Here is a 16,172-nt window from a genome sequence, read left to right as displayed (position 1 = left end):
TTGCAGAGTTACTATTTTTGCTCGTGTTATAATAGTAGTAGACAAGTGGTTAATTGTACATTGCTGCTCTAAAGGTTTTGGCCAGAACAGTTGTCTGAGGATCATCAAAACAATGGCTGTAGCTACAGCTCTGCTGATCTAGTCTACATCAGTACACTGACCTGTAATCATGTTCTTTTACATTCTGTTTAGAGTGTGTTAACATAGAGTAAGCAGCAGTTGCTGCTGCTTCTAATTTAACTGTTACTCGTGCATTGATGGCTTGTCCACATTCTCCTTCCAAGAAACTGCAGGAACCAGGGACGTGTCGGAACTTCCAGCATTCTCTCAGAAGCACACATACGTACTGTAGATACAGCAAAACCTGGTTTTGACATCTTTATTTGAATTTTGCTTTGGAAGGCTGATCTTACCATTAAAGCTCAAGATGAATGTGGCCTTAGCCTTGTCTTTCATGACCGGCTGCCCGTTCCCACTCAGCTGCACCCACAGCAATCCTCCTTTTTGCCCTCCATGTGCTTCACCAGATGCAGCTTTGGCTGTGCTTTGGCTTTCCTATCCCCATACCTACACACACACAGCACCTCTGTGTTTCTCCCCAGGCACTTGTCCCTGCTGCTGTCTCCTGTGTGTTTCCTTTTTGGGGTGAGTTCTGTCAGGAGCTCTGTGGTCAGCCTCTGCTTGTTTTGCTTTTTGTCTTGGAGGAGGTGATACTTGAAAAATCACCAGGCTCACCTGGACCTCTTTCCAGCACTGGGTGCCACGGAAGTCTTCTAAGCAGATCTATGAACAAGGCCGAGGACTGTTCTGAGCTCCAGGGCTGTGATGCTGCTTTTTGCTGTTTTCCTCCCTCTTTGGATCCACAACTCCACTATCTCATGGTTACTGAAGCTAAATTTGCCCCCTGGCCTTCACATCCCTGACCAGTTATTTCTTGTCCATAAGGATGAGGTCCAGCAGGGACCACCTTGGCTCCTTTGCCACTTCTGAGCATCAGGTTTCTCACAGGAGTCTGAATAAGGCCTTGAGAGCTTCTCTCTGGCAGGACTATCTGCAGCAGACATCCTCTGTTGCCTGTCCTCTGTGTCCAACCCAAGAGCTTCAGCTGGCTCATTGCCTGTTCTCAGGTGGAGCTCTGCATTCCAGCTGCTCTCTCACATGGACAGCAGCTCTCCCTCTCACCTCCCAAGCGTGAGAAAAGAAGCTGGACAACGTGTGATTTGTGGAAGGGAAGCCACACTAACTCTTGACTCTTGATGCCTGTGCCAGTTCTGGAGGTCTGCATTACAGCTGTTATGTTATCAGAGAGTGTTTGCTGTGTCTAAGGTAAGATTAATCTTTATTGCATCCTTAGCAATGTGTCAGTCATCCAGATCCTAAAAGATAGAAACAAGGCAGCAATTTGGTGGGGATTTTCTGTGTGGAGGATCTGTCAGGTGTCAGGCTGGAAGAAGCAGTGCTGTGATCCTGGGTAAGAGCAACAGCTGATACTCATTCCATGTGTACTCATGCCTAGAGTGAGGTCCATGCTGAGTCATTCCCCATTAGGAAACTTGCTGCCATTTCAGGGATTCTGGCTCTTGAGCTGTCACAGGTGGTGAAGGTCAGATTCTTCTGAATAAGTACTTCTTGTAGGTGAATGAAAACCTCTATTCTAGGAAAGCCTGTTTTGATTTTCTTGTAAAATAGTTATATTTTTCTTTAAGTTTTAAAAAAACCTGCACAATTCTCATAGAGGGGCTGTGCTTTTGGACCTGTTACTTGAATTAAAAAGTTCTAATCCTTTCTGCTAGCAAGGATTTCAGACTTTGCCCAAAAGCGAAGTCACTCAAGGATATGTGTGAAACTGGGTTTATTTTCTGGCTGTTAGATAGAAGTAGCTGCAGCTGACTGCAAAGACTTTAACATCATCATTCCTTTTGGCTGAGTAAATGTTCTGTGGCGGAGCAGGAAAAAAACAAGTTTGTTATCTAGTTTCGGCCCTCCTGATGACTTCTGCAGGATTATCATCCCTCACTGTCACCCCAGAGTGGCCAGCCAATAAATTTTATTACAATGATTTAGTAAAATGAAAAAATTGCCAAACACTTCGGTTAATCTAACCCTGCATTATCTCTGTTTCCTCACTTTTCTGTGGTTCTGTCTTAGAGATTCCCATTAAACTTCTCTGCCATTTTCAAATTATTCCCTTTGATCCCTAGTGAACAGGTGAAGTGCAGCAGAAGTTACAAATTCCCTTATGTTGGGCTGCAGTAATTTTAGTAGAGCTCTAACATATCCAGAATTAATCTTGGAGGTTTGATCATTGTATTGTGAACTTCATCAGGCAGAACATTGCCTCGGTGTCTTTCCTGGAACAGTTGGTACAAATAAACAGAAAAGGAGTGCAGTTGCTCTAGCAACAAGGATACTGGGATAATTAACTCCTGTCTTCCTGACAAGTTGTGAATCGTGCACTGTACTGAATCTTGAAGTGGGCTGTGGCAGCACCAGCCTTTGTGTGTCTGTAATACTGGAAACACTTCCCAAGATCCTGAGAAGAGTGGGGAAGGCAGTGAGAGCAGATCTTGGTGGTTGTGTGGGAAATGGGGAGGCGTTGAATCCCTGGTGCCAACTCTGTGTGCATTACGGTTGGCAGTTCACTGAGGCCAGTGTCTCCCAAACACAAGAGCAATCCAGGAATGCAGGGAGATTCATTGGGAAGACTCTCTTGTCTTCACAGGGATCTTGTGGCTGCATCCTGGTGCAGTGTAAGGGAGGGAGAAGCAGGTGTGGGCTACAAAGGAAGAATCCCTAAACACTGGCCAGGGCTGTAGGGATGCTGGGAAAGTAGATCTGTTCTCAGGAAGGGTTCAGGGATTAGAACAGCAGCAGTGGAAAGTCCAGACCCATGCAGTCCCTCCAGCCAGATGCGCTGCATCCCAGGATGCTGCGGAAGCTGACTGACGCCTTTTTGAGGCTGTTCTCTCACCTTTGGAAGGTCAGCACAGGAAATCCAGAGCAATGGGAGGCAAATACTGCACCCATCTGTCAAAGGGGTGATCTAGGAAAGCCTGGGCTGCTCAGTTCCACTGCACTCTTTGGAAAAATCATGGAGCAAGCCCTCTTGGAATGTGTTTTTTGGGTACAGGAAAGAGAAGTGGGGGACTGGGAAGAGTCAGCATGGATTTGCCAGTGCTAAATCATGCCTGACCAGCCTGTCTGCTTTCTGTGATAAGTTTGTGAATGAAGATAACTAAACAGTAGTTTACTGATTGCTATGTAAAGAATAAAGGGGGAATTTACTTTGCTACCTGGTCATACATTTTCTCCCTCCTTCCTGCCTTTTGAGGGAAGTGATTATTGAAGTTTGGTATACACACATTAAATCTTTTCAATTAGTTAAGTATCACTAGCTTAATTTATCTTCCCTCCAGATTCATTATTGCTGATTTAATTTTGCATAAGGTTGTGGCTATACTAGAGGTAATTTTTGGAGTTATTCCTTTTTCAAAAGACATACACGACAAGCAGAAAATTAATTCAGTCACAGGAAAACCCTGGAATAAGGCCTGAATTTGAATATGTGTATTTGTGTATTTCTGGCTGGCGGAGTAGAACAAAGTGGTTGAGGAAAAACACATCAAGCATTCTAATAAATGCACTACTTCTAAGGTATTTTTAAAAAGGTAAAAAATGATGCGGCACTGAATTATCTCAGCCATATCTCCTTGTGCTATCACTTGATTTCTCAGTGCAGAAGTGAGCTTAGCATTGCATAACTTGAAGTAGTTCTGTTTTAAATGTTGTCAAGTTGGACTCTTGCTTTTCTTCTGCTAGTTCTTATGGAATCTGCTTGCAGAGAATTAAATTGGTTTTGGGGGTCATTTTGTAAACTCCTCTGTATTCTGTGGCTGGTTTCTTTAGACAACTTAGTGCAGTTGCTTACTGCTAATCTGTATTTTCCTTCATGCCTAAAATGACCACTGTGCTACTTACTTGAAGACTTCAGGTGACACAGAGCAATTAAGCTTCACCTATCCTAAAAGTGAAGAGTGTGGGACAGGTAGCAGAGTGTTACAATGGTTTAGTGGCCACTGCCAGTTTCTGGCTATATTCTGGCACTATTCTGCTGATAATTTTCAAGTCCTTTCTCTGGACTTTCCAGTCAGGATCTTTGAGAATCCACACTGTTATCCCTCACTGTTATTCCTGGTGGAGGAAACAGGTTGTGCTGACTAATGTCTGTAACATTTATAAAAGAAATAACTTTTGTTTCACAGTAGAAATGTGTTACAATGGTAATTAGATAATTCACACTATCCTTGCTTGTTACAATGAGATTGGAATACATACCAGCTCTGCTTCTGAGCTATGCACCAATTTTTATCTGCCTTCAGCTTCCCTGTGAAATGTTCTTTTTTAGCCATCCGTTTTTGCAAAGTTTTCTCATGCATCATGAGAAAAGGTCCTTAGAATGTCTTGCATTTCAGGTTATCCTTTGCCAGAGAAATTTGTGTGTTCTTTGTAAAGAACTCCTGTGGTTGGTCTTTGCAGTTGTTATTACTACAAATGAGTAATTGTATTTTAAGTATTATGTAAAAGAAAGGTAGTCAGAAAGCAAGCCAGAATTACAGTTCTGGTAGGGCGGTTTTCATAGTTTGAAATCTAGAAAATACTGCTCCTGTGTGGGAGGATGGCTGGTTCTTCTTTGAAGTTAAATTTTAGATTTTTATTACAGTAACTGTTTGGGGGTAAAGGGTATGTGGGAGGTATTGCTGAAACTCCCAAAGTTGGAGATGCAGTAAGGAGTTTTGAAAGGATAAATATTTTACTGCAAAAGTATCTTAAAAAAAAAAGCTTTCAATTAGCTTTAATACCCGTTGATAGTCTTTGGGGGAGGTACAGTCCATTCTCTTCCAAAGATACCAGTGGTAGGATTTCCCTCCACATCTTGCACATAAAATGCAGTGCCTCTGATTAAATTGTTACAGTTTTGAACAAAAAGTTATTTTTCCTTTTTCCTTCCACTCACCCCCACTTTTTTTTTTTAAATTAAGGATGTACTTGCCATGTACATGCTCTCACATTGTCATTTTTTCAGAAGCTGCAGGAGCAATGGACTGTTTCTGACTTGCCCATGCAACTATCAGCAGGAAAAAGTAATGAAATGAAATGTAATGAAAATTAGGAGCTCTGGGAGCTAGAACTCAGAAATCCAGGAGTCTGACAGTAAATAGGCTACTAGAATGTTTCCAGTTCTCTTCAGCTGCCCATCTAAGTTCTTACCTTATCTGTGACGTTATTATGCACTCTTGTCCCAAATAGGAGACTCACTGTTCATTGATGGGTTTTATTTTTTCCATATATTTATTTATATGTGTATGTGTAATACATACAAAAAACACATTTAACAAAATGTCTTTAAAAATCATCTTACTTCAACCTCCATAAAAACAGTTCCTGTGTTGAACAGTGGTGAAAGCTGTGACATTTGCATGACTCAGTAAACAAGACCACCTTTCCTTGATGAAATGCAGTTGGTGACCTTCAGACCTTTTGTGGATCTGGGGATACATCAGCAGCTCTGTTCCTCTGTTCTCCAAATAGACCTGATAGTTTCTTTTTTCAGAAAGTTGGAAGACTGGTTATTTTTGGATGACTGGGTGCAGCAGTGTTCCATGTGCATCTTTCTGCTATGAAAGTGAGTGTTACTGCTCACTGTTCATCAAGCACTTATTTCCAGGGAAGCAAGAATGTTCTCTCCCAGAACTCGAAGGCAGAGCCCTTGGCTTTCATTTTATAATTCAACTTCTTGCAGTAAGAAAGAGGGATTGATTTCTTTTCTACAGTGATGTCTGTGCCTCAGCAGATCCTGGAGATGGCAGTGGTTTCTTCATTCATTCTCCACATCCTCCCCTACACTCTCATCATGCCTTGTAGGCATCTGCCTGGAGGGTTCATTTCTGTCTTCTTGTGCCCTAAAACATTGTTTGGGAGTAGAGATGTTAAAACCAGCCAGAAACCTTGCTGAAGAGATTCTGTGTTAGGATACTTTTAAACTGCTCTAAGCTGATCTAGAACTGCACCCAGCTGAAGTCCACAACTTCAGTCTTGCTGGTAATGCAGGAGGTGTGGGAGCTACTTGTTTATTTTTCATAGCATGTGTGCTAATTCACATCCAAAGTTTGAATAATTTGGTTCTGCCCAGAGACACAAAAGTGTCTGGGACTCCTGGGCATCTCCCATGAGGAGAGATGGGAGCCACTGGGGTGGACACTGAAAGGAGAAAGCAGTGCATGCTTTCCCAGATTTCTTTTCTCCCCAGTTTTCCACTCCATCTGTTGATGCTGAAGGGAGGAGGAGAACCCTTCATCTCTTCCATTCACTGCTGTAGGGAGAGGTACTCACGTCATCTCGTAGTCAGTGTCCTTGCTTTCCCGGCAGCAGCAGCAATAGGCAATGATCCCGATCACCACAATGGCAGCAACAACTCCCCCAATGATGCCAGCATACAGAGCTATGTTCATGGATGCTGCGTGGGAAGGGAGGAGTTAGCAGGGGCAGTGATGTCAAAGGGGATCAGCACAATCACTGCACTTCAAACCCCCCCACCAGAGCCAGACTGAGTGGAAGCCTCATATGTTTGACTACAGCAACTGGAAATAATTCTGTACTGGGTAGTACAGGAGCAGTTAGCTACTGACAGGGAGGGGTCCCTGGATCTGAACACCTGCTCTTCTTTGTCTATAAAGTTTAGTTTCAGACATTGCAAATTCAGTGCTGACTCTACAGAGCTTTTGTCACTTTTTGAACTAACCCAGTGAGCTGGTGAGTGCTCTACCAGCATGTAAACGAGGGGAGAGGGTCTCTCTTAAAGGTGTTCAGAAACCAAATGGTAACATTCCCCTCCTTTAACGCTTTGACTCTGAGCTGAGATGTTCTCTCTGGTACTTCTCTTCCCCAAGGCAGCCCCATCTCTTACGTGGTACAACGCTGACTGTCATGTTGCAGAATTCCGTTCCCACGATGTTCGTTGAAGTGCAGATGTAAAAGCCAGAGGTGTCTGCTGAGATGTTCTTCAGAGTTATTTGTTGCCCTGTTGTGAAACACAAATCAGGCCAAAAAAGATAAGAATAAAAGCAGGGAAGGAAGTGGCAACAGCAGTGCTCCAGTTCCAGCCCAGGGTGGTTGGAGTGATGAGAGGTTATTAAAGCTGATGGATTGCTCTGTCTTGCTGAGGAGCTGCCATGCTCATCCCTAGGTTTTAGAATGATTTGTGGGAGGATAAACAGAAGTGTACTGTTTTGATTACAGGGAACATGTGGTATTTGAACATTCCTTTTAGAAAGAAAATTGTAGGTGGAGGGTAGAGAAGTGTCTGTGCTTAGAGAAAGCTTTTTTGGTTTTTTTTTTTGGTGTGTTTTTTTTGTTTTGTTTTTTGTTTGTTTGTTTGTTTGTGGTGGTTTTTTTGGGGTTTTTTGTTTTTTTGGTTTTTTTTGGCATTGGATTTTGAGAAATGTCAGATGCCCAAATCAGGACCTGGCTCTGAGAACTGGCCGTCTTGATGAATTAATTTGTTCAACAAGAAAAACCTCTTCAGTCCTGCAGCTCTTAGGATTTCAGATATGAATTACTTAGCAGTGGGGGGAAATGTTTTCTAGTCTGGGAGAAGCCACACAGGCTGTGTAAATAAACAAAGAAGAACTCTAGTGACAGGATTGCAGCGATGGTGATTCTTTCTGTCCAGCCTCACAGCTCAGAAGCACAGACTGAAGCTTAGCTCTGTCTGCTCAGGCAAGTCAGTTTGTTTGTTACATCTCCAGCTGATATGGGTATGTGTAGTCCGTGCTTTTGGCTTGTGAGAGAGGTCCAGATTCCTTCTCTGAAAGCAAAAGACTGAATACTTTTTAATGACTTTGCTGTTTCCCTGGGAATCTCACTTTTTTATATTTAGGATTTGCTGGCACCTAGTGCCAGATAGTAGAAGAGCATGCAAGCTGAGAAATGACAGGCCATATGCTTGCTTGATTGATTTTTAATTTTTAGTTTCTTTTAGTCTCTACACACTCCTTGTGTTTACTTGTCTCCCTCCTGGTGGTGGTTTGGTGGGAGGGTTGTGTGTGTGTGTGTAATGTTTGTAGTTCTCAAAGTCTCAGTCTAGAAGTGGAATTTAAATGCTCCTAATAAATCAAAAGTGATTGAGTGAGTGAAATGGGGAAAAATGTGGGTCAGGTACTGTGAGCTCTGAAGTGTCTCCTGAAGGGGTTCTGCATGCTTTGCAGCAGTGGGACTTGCTTAGCACAGAAGCAATTGCCTGTAGTGACAACAGGGCACCCAGCCAGCCTGGGGCACCTGGGGACAGTTGGTGCTCTGATGAAAGCAGAAGTGAGGTGGGAATGGGCCAGCAGAGACTCCTGTCCCAGGGGAGAACAGGGTGACAATGGAAGCTGCTGCTGTTGCAAGTCTGGCTGTGCTCAGGGCTGTGTGTGATGCACTGGCACCACTTAGTGGCCAGTGAAATGAATAAAGTTCCTGCCCCTGGTGATACATATTTTATGCAAGAATGGGCTCTGAGTGTGGAATATCCTGTGGAGTCTCATCATCTTTAGTTTACTTCCCTTAAACCAGGAACAGTAGGTACAGACACCTAATCTTCCTGAAGCTAGACAGGCCAGGAAAAAACCAAGTTGTTTAATGAAGTAAATCTGAGTCCTCTGTCACTGATACACTTAGAAGAGTATTAAAACCTCATTTTTGTATAAATAGTTCTGTCAAGGTCCTGTTGTGGAAATTCAACTCCTTTTTCCTTCCAGATTCTGACTCAAAATGAAAGCAAATAAAATATTAGGGCCTGTGTGTCAGTCCTAAAGAATCAGAAGCCTTTTTCATGCTCAAAGTAGCAATGGTGTAACTTTCTCATATCCTCTTCCTCTAGGTGAGGGGTCATCTCTGGAAGAAAGCTTCCAGAGTCAGCTTTTGTTTCCTTCAGTTTAGAAAGAGATCTGCTCATTGTCAAGCAAGCTGGGACGTAAAGACAGAAAACTCAGTGTTGTTCCTCATGTTATGTCTTACTCCCAGCAACTGAGAAATAATTATTTCTGGCTGCTTCCAGGGCCATCCAGCTTTCTCACTAGGGGAGAGATGAAGTTAAAGCCTTTCTGACCATTCTTACTTCAGGGAAGAGTCCTTTTCCCCCTGCTAAGTTACTCCTGAGCATGTCTTGTATCAAAAGGACAACTTTTCAAACTCCTGTTCAGAGAACATCCTAGAATAAGCCTCAAGAGTGTTTTTGTATTTGCATTTTAGAATCTTTCCAGCCCTCAACTGCAGAGACCTCAATGCTTTGATGTCTTTGGATTTCTCATACCTTCTGTGTATGGTAGCAGACGGGGCTCATTTTGCACATTGAAGCTTTTCCAGGTGTATTTGGGCACTGGGGAGCCCTCGTGAGAAGCACAGGTCAGGTTGATTGTCTGTCCATACTCTGGTGTCCCCAGAATCTTGCATTCGGGCTTGGATGGTGCAACTGAAGGAAGGAAAGAGGAATTGTGTTAATCAGAAGCAGTTTCTTGTTTCAGCCAATTTACATCTGTGGTTTTTATTCTTGCAAGCAGAGGCTGGTCTTGCACCTGCCACTTTCTTCTTAAAGGAACTTAAAGTGAATTTGGATCTAATTTGTTTCTCCCTTTTTGGCACTGGAAAGCTAAGAAGGAATTGCAAGATGCTTCCTGGGATATGCCTAATAGTGCTAGGTGAGCCATCCTTTGATAACTGGAGTATGACAGGCCACAGGGGGGATGAGGAAAGCCCTGTAATGATGCCTGGGTTATTAGGAGAGTGAGCTGTACAGCTCTAAAGGCTGTTTTCTACAGCTGGGTGTCTGAGGGAGTTGCCTGCTCTACGCATGCCAGCGTCCTTCCACAGGAGTAGGAAAAGACCAGAGGTGGAATTGGCAATGACAGTTTTTTTTGCTATTAGAAAATCTGTTTAAACAGATGTGGACATCAGAGGAAGGGCAGATGTGTGCGACGGGAGTGTGGCAGTGCCCGTGTCACCGCACCGAGGACGAAGAGGTCCAGGAGCGCGGACTCGCGGGGCGGGTCAGCCCGGAGGCGGACGCTGCAGACGTAGGTGCCGTTGTCCTCCATGGTCACGGCGCCGATGGTGATGCTGATGTCCCCGCTGTCCACGTCACCGCTGAACTGGATGCGGTGGTCGTAGCCCTCCCCATACTGCACGAGCCCGTCGAAGTACCGCGTCACAGCGTCAACCTGGCACAGAGCGAGGGCACAGCGTCACTCCCTGTTTCTTCTGTGTCAGTCTGCCGTCTAACTCCATCAATCAGCCCACTCTTAAGGAGTAGCTTGGAAAAGAGGACTTTAAACTGCAGCACTTAGAGAAAAGGCCAAGAAAAACATAGAAATTCAAAAGGATCTCCGTTTCCATCTGGAATCCCCTTCTCACACCTTATCTGATTTCTTTTGCTGGGGCTTATTCACCTTTCCTCACCATGAGGAGAGGACACCCGAGACTTGTCTGAGACACATGTCAGTCAGATTGCCCTATGGTTGCACAAACTCTCCCAGCAGGGATGTCCAGAGAAGAAACCCTTGGCAGTTCTTGCAAGGAGATTTCCAAAGGCTGCTTCCCCTCTCACTAATTCCCAAGCAGTCAAGAAGAACTTTAAAATTTAGTTTCTTAACCTTCCAATACTTCAAATGGATGTAGGAGACCTCAAGAATCTCTCTGTGTACTGTTGTCATCAACTTAAAACTTATTATATTGTATCAAAGATATGTGTATTAGACATACACATTTATATATATGCATATATTTTTAGAAATTATCTGAATGTTTCGCATGTTTTAATAGATGTAAACCCCACAGTACATACAGTGATGTATCCCCAGAAAACAGTTTTAAGACCAAGAGAGAGGAGTAAGAGGGTTGGGGGCTTGCCTAGTGTTATGGAATAAATTTGGAATAAATTGCATCTGGACTCAGCATTTCTGTTTGCGCAGTTCTGGGATTAAAAAAAAGTCTGGAAGAAGTCTTTTTCTTCCAACATCCATTCCCACAAACAGCTTCCCTCTCCCCCCTCTCTTGGATGCCCTCTCATCTGTTTCTTTATGCAGCTCAGTTTACCTTGCTATTGATTTTCTTCCAGACAACCAGGTCTCCTCTGTCAACAGCTGAGTTTGTTTTAAAATTACAGCGCAGGGTAGCATTTCTTCCTCTTGCCACTTGAATTTGCTTCTCAGGCGCTTCCACAGTGAGGGCATGAGCAGATACCAGAACTAGGAAGAGAATAAATGCTGCACTCAGCAAAAACAACAACATCTGGACTCCATGGTAGTCTCTTTGGCTTCCTTAGATGCCACAATAGCCCCTAATTCCCTGTCATCCTGGACATTCCCCACTGAGCAAGAGGTGATGTGTGCTGCAGCTGATTGGCTCTGGGAAGCTGCTGCACAGTATGGCTTAGAGCTAAACTCTGCTCTCTGTTCCTTGCTTCCCTCTTCTTCACCTACTCGTATATTGCCATGGAGTTTAGAAAGATGCTTTATTTTTTTTCCTGAGCCCTCCTTCAGTGTGACTGACACTCTTTGACAGTTCAGAATGTACAGAGGGAGACAGATAAACAGATACTACAAGTGCATCAGCAGTCTTAAGGATTCAGACTAAACTAACAAACTGATATTGTCAAACTTCAAGGATCAGGAAAACTGTCAAATAACTTGCCTCGATCCAAATCCATAGAAAAGTGACATTTTGTGCTAGGGAATCAAAACCTGTTCATGTTTTTCATCCCTGAAAATAGAAAAACCTAGAGAAGCAAAGAGTTGTTGAAAGAAACAAGGGAAGAATAGCTCTTAGTTTTTTCTAAAAATGAGTAAGGTAGTAGTCACCTTTGTTCAAAAACTCTAGCTCCTGCCTCTGGAGCGCAGGAATAGCTGAGAGCTGAATAAAACAGAAATCCCTCTGTGCCCTGGGGAAGCACGTAGGGCACAGGGCAGGTGGTTTTTTTACACTGAATTCCCTCTGACTTGCTCTTAATTCATCATGTCTGATCATTGCCTGGTGGGCAGGTCTTTGTTATTCTCAGAATTGAGCTGGACATTTATGTCTGCCCTGCCATAGGTGACCTTCATGCCTGCGGGAATGCATGGTTAAAAATACTTGCTTTCTCCTAACAGTTTGTGTGAGTTCTGTGTTTGGGTTTGTTGCTTTGAGGTTTTGGTTTTGTTTCTTTTTTTAATGGCACTGTCATTTGTGGAAAATATTTGGGAAAACTGTAAATGGCAAGGAAGGAAGTGCTGCTCAGAGGTGCTCCCATGGCAAAGAGGAAGGTAGTGCAGTAAGGAGGAAAGAGGAGGAGGGCTTCCCCCATGCTGGGCATGCTGCATGTGGTGGTGAAGGTTTGCTTCAGAAAGCTGAGTCACTGTTCCCTGGAGAGGTTCATCTGAAAAGTTGCCACCTAGCAAACTTTTGGTCCTCATTCTGCCATATCTTTGTCCAGGTTAGGTCTAGAAGTGTAATGGGGGAGAGCAAAGGATTTCTAGACTGTACCCTGAGTTGCAAACTGGTTGTGAATACCCATTTTTTTTAGACAGGAAGAGCACACAGCCCTCTGCGCTAGGTCAGTAAGTGAATGCCATTGGCAAGCTGTGCGCTGCCAGATCCTTGACTAGCAAAGAACAAGATTCCCTTAGAAAATTACAGTGTCAGGACCCAAAAGGTTGTGTTGTCACTGCACTAAGAACCTGGGGTGACAGTTCAGGTAATTACACAGGTGCCATGGGACGGCTGGCACAGGGATCTGCTTTTAAATTCCCATGGTTCTGCATGCTCTCAATGACCGAGTTGTTCTGTGGGCTCCCACAGTTCATTAGCGAGGTGTGTTTTCACCTCTTCCTCTGTGATGTGGCAGGAGTGGCTTCTGTTCTCTTGGGGATTATTTCATTTACAACTGCTGACAGTTATGAGAAGGAAACCAGGGCAAAGTATTTCTAGCACGCTTTTATTGCAGCCACTCCCAGATCTTTCCCTGCCCTGGAGCACCCAGGGCAAGGCCCATGTTTGCATAGCCCCTGGGCTCTTTCTGACTGCTGTTTTCATATGCTCTCCATATGAGAGACACCTGTGAAAGCTTTCTCCTTGCTTGTTGTGACTGGATAGAGATGCTTTCCTGCATTTAAGTGAAAAGCACCACTGTCTGTACTAGGAAATGGAGCAAAACCCATTTCCTGATCTTTTTGTCACTCAGAAACTGGTTCCACTGGGCTGGGGTTCACTGACAGGTTATAAACACAGCCCTGAGGCAAAGAAACCACCCAACCCTCAGACTTCTTTTCCTTCTTCCAATTGGATGAGTCAAATCCTACAATAAATGAGATCTTTCTTTTCTTCCAGACGTGTTTGGTGCAGAGTTGGGGAGCAGCTGAACCCAACACTGGTGCTCTTCATTTGTCACCCACATCTCTTTCTGCATCTCAGAAAGACCTTCCCTCTCTCAGGGAAGGAGCAGTTTCATTCTGGGATGTCACTGACTCAGGCTCATTTCCTCCTTCTGACTTCTCACCACGTTTCACTTCATAGTCAGCACGTTCAAAAGTTGTGGTTTATTCTTCAAAGGTTGGGGATTTTTTTCTGAACAGAAACATAATCTATTCAAATTATGGCTGAAGGCAGGGGAAGCAAATTCTGACAGAACTCCAAAAAAGGAGATAGGACAAATAGCCTACATACTATGAGAGACAATGTCACCTAGATTTAAGCCCTAGAGTTACTTTTTTGTGTGTTATCACTTTGTGTGTTTATGACATTTTAAAAAATGCGAGAGACATTTTGTTTGTTTATAACATTTTTTAAAATGAGAATGGTTTTCTCTCCCTCTGCTTAGAGATTTGTACAAAGGAAGAAGAAAATCAAAGTGACATTTCTACTTTCACATTCCTTACTGAGTAATTGTTAACAGACTGAAGGGCAATTAATACAATTACAGGAATATTTTGTTTGCTGAAATAAATTGAGATTCTGATCAAGCAAAAAAAAAGGAGCATAATTTACATAGCATGAAAGGTGAGAACCATGAAAAAGAAGAGTGAATATCAATGGCTTTGCAGAAGTTACATAATGATCATCAAACCATGACCCAAGTCACATTTGTTGCATGTGGAGCCCATCCAATTTTTTGGTTACTTTAAACTTTGTGAATTTCCTTTTTGTGGGTCTTATTGTTGAAGTGAGGTTTTCAGGATTTTTAGTTAAAAAACCCCAAGCAATTCCCATGTGTGTAGCTTGGTCTGAAGCCTGGAATGAGGTGTAGGAACACTGATAGAAGAATATGAGACAGGATAAAAAGCAGTGGAACTCAGACTTCCAGAGGAGGAAGTTCCTTCTTCAGAGATAAATACTGTATTAACAGAAACCAAGAAAACTGTTTATGAAAAATACTTTCCACCTTCATAAACAACAGCATTTTTTCCCACTCCTAACAGTTTGTGAGATGCCTGTGTGTGGACATTTAACACAGAGATGGTACACACACTTGTCTGGCCATAAGCACAAAGGAACCTTCACTAAACAAAAAAGAGACATACAAAGTGCACTGGAGTCCTCATACTTTGTAGTGCTGCTTCCTTCCCCCCAACCCTTGAGGACATAACCAAATTAGTACTCACTTGCACTGAAAATGAACAGCCCAAGTCCTTTCATTGCCGTCCCCCTCATCTCTCCTTTGTTTCACCTCAAGGTGCTCTTCCTTGTAATCTCCAGGAGGCTGGGTAGGTAATTGGCTTTCCCTGAAGGGCTGCGTTGCGGTGGCATCGCAGGTTCACTTCCTCAGTCTCTTTTAAAAGTGCTTCTGCCCCAGCCTGCCCCTCCCCTCCCAGCCAGAATGACAAGCCACATCACCAGTAGGCTTTGACATCACTTGCTGCTCACTGTAAACTTGTGAGCTCCTTCCCCAGTTGTGAACTTTCTCCCGCAATTAAATGGCCTTTCCCCATTTCTCCCAACACACAGGTGCACAGAGCAAGGGAAGGGTGTGGTGGGACTGGGAGTGGAGTGTGCAGTGCAGCTGAAGTCATGCATGTGATGACAGGCAACTAGGGGAGGATAAAGCTCATTTTTCTCAAATATTTATTAAGGAACAGAGTTACAAAGGTATTAAAGAGTTTTGCAATGCAGGCAGCAGCCCACATCCAGGCTTTAAGGACCTGAGGGGCCTAACTCCATTTACTCTAAATACTCATACAAATACATGGGAGTTGTATGACTAATGAGTTATCTAAATATAAAATCTCTTAAAGATTTTCTATTTAGAAGTATCTCAGCCAGGTTCTTACTCTCTGATGCTCACTGTTCCACTGCCCAGTGTGTGGCTTGCACAGCAGGCACAGGTACCAAAGGTACTGCTCCCTGTCTGCTGCAGAAGCCTGGACAGATCACCTGGCCCGTGGCTTGCAGCACTCTGGTGATGGGTCTGTCAAGGCATGGGCACTGCACAGCCAGCACTGCTCACATGCTCTGGATGGGCACTTGGAAGTCACAAATAACCACTGCTATAATTGACTGACGAGTAAAAGGGGGACTTATGGCAGCTGAGACAAACATCTGACATTATGTTTAACTGAGGGCAGTTCTAAACACTTCACTGCCACTAGGCAGTGAGGGATGTGTCCATGTGGGATAGTCATCTATGCTCCATTTCTAGCCATTTGAGGGAGAAAGTCACTTTTAGGGTGTGAGTGATCATTTCAGGCATCTAGATGGGGACATCATGTTCTTAGACATCATTTTGAGATGACATTATCATATAGTGCAGTATATTATTGATGAACTTTGTTGAGGATTTTGAAGGAGGCTTCCTCAAAAGTAGTTGTTGACACTGGATAGCTGTGTTTAGTGCAGTAACACAGATCTGTATCCTGCTCTTGTGCTGACCTCAGGCTTGTGTGGTAATTCTGCCAGAAGCCATGCTGAAGATTTGCCTTTTGGTCTATATGGCAGTTGTTCAAAATACCTCCAAGACAATGAAACTTAAGAGTACCTGGAAATCCAATCCCTCTGATAGAAAGGACCTTCTATCTGTACTTCTGTGCTTGATGTATAACCTCAGTTCTCTTCAGACTGTTAGCAGAAAGCAAAATATAGCACGTAAAAGTACAGAAATTTTATTCTTCTTG

At 43.5% G+C, this 16,172-nt stretch overlaps 1 protein-coding gene across 1 annotated transcript; it reads right to left on the bottom strand.

The window, feature by feature from the left end:
* Positions 1–5,326: 5,326 nt before the first annotated feature.
* GPA33 (glycoprotein A33) lies at positions 5,327–14,836 on the bottom strand. Its single transcript, XM_059872221.1, has 7 exons — positions 14,667–14,836; positions 11,128–11,279; positions 10,043–10,253; positions 9,350–9,508; positions 6,965–7,078; positions 6,391–6,514; positions 5,327–5,960 (listed from the first exon to the last, which is right to left on the bottom strand). Exons 1-7 carry the CDS (start codon positions 14,713–14,715, stop codon positions 5,876–5,878), a joined length of 894 nt encoding a protein of 297 aa, XP_059728204.1. The 5' UTR covers positions 14,716–14,836; the 3' UTR covers positions 5,327–5,875.
* Between the last annotated feature and the right edge of the window lie 1,336 nt (positions 14,837–16,172).

The sequence above is a fragment of the Haemorhous mexicanus genome, chromosome 2, assembly GCF_027477595.1.
Source record: "Haemorhous mexicanus isolate bHaeMex1 chromosome 2, bHaeMex1.pri, whole genome shotgun sequence".
In the NCBI taxonomy this organism is placed as follows: Eukaryota; Metazoa; Chordata; class Aves; order Passeriformes; family Fringillidae; genus Haemorhous; species Haemorhous mexicanus.
The sequence above is the reverse complement of the archived record's forward strand: the minus strand, read 5'-3'. Positions and strand labels throughout refer to the sequence as shown.

What these genes read in the sequence shown, in the direction of transcription:
- GPA33 (XM_059872221.1), bottom strand. Translation starts at nt 14,715, where the DNA reads ATGAGGGGGACGGCAATGAAAGGACTTGGGCTGTTCATTTTCAGTGCA. An exon ending in GGAAGAAAATCAATAGCAAG is followed by an intron (nt 10,254 to 11,127) that starts GTAAACTGAGCT and finishes GCTCTGTGCCAG; the next exon opens with GTTGACGCTGTGACGCGGTA. An exon ending in TCTGCTACCATACACAGAAG is followed by an intron (nt 7,079 to 9,349) that starts GTATGAGAAATC and finishes GTTTCACAACAG; the next exon opens with GGCAACAAATAACTCTGAAG.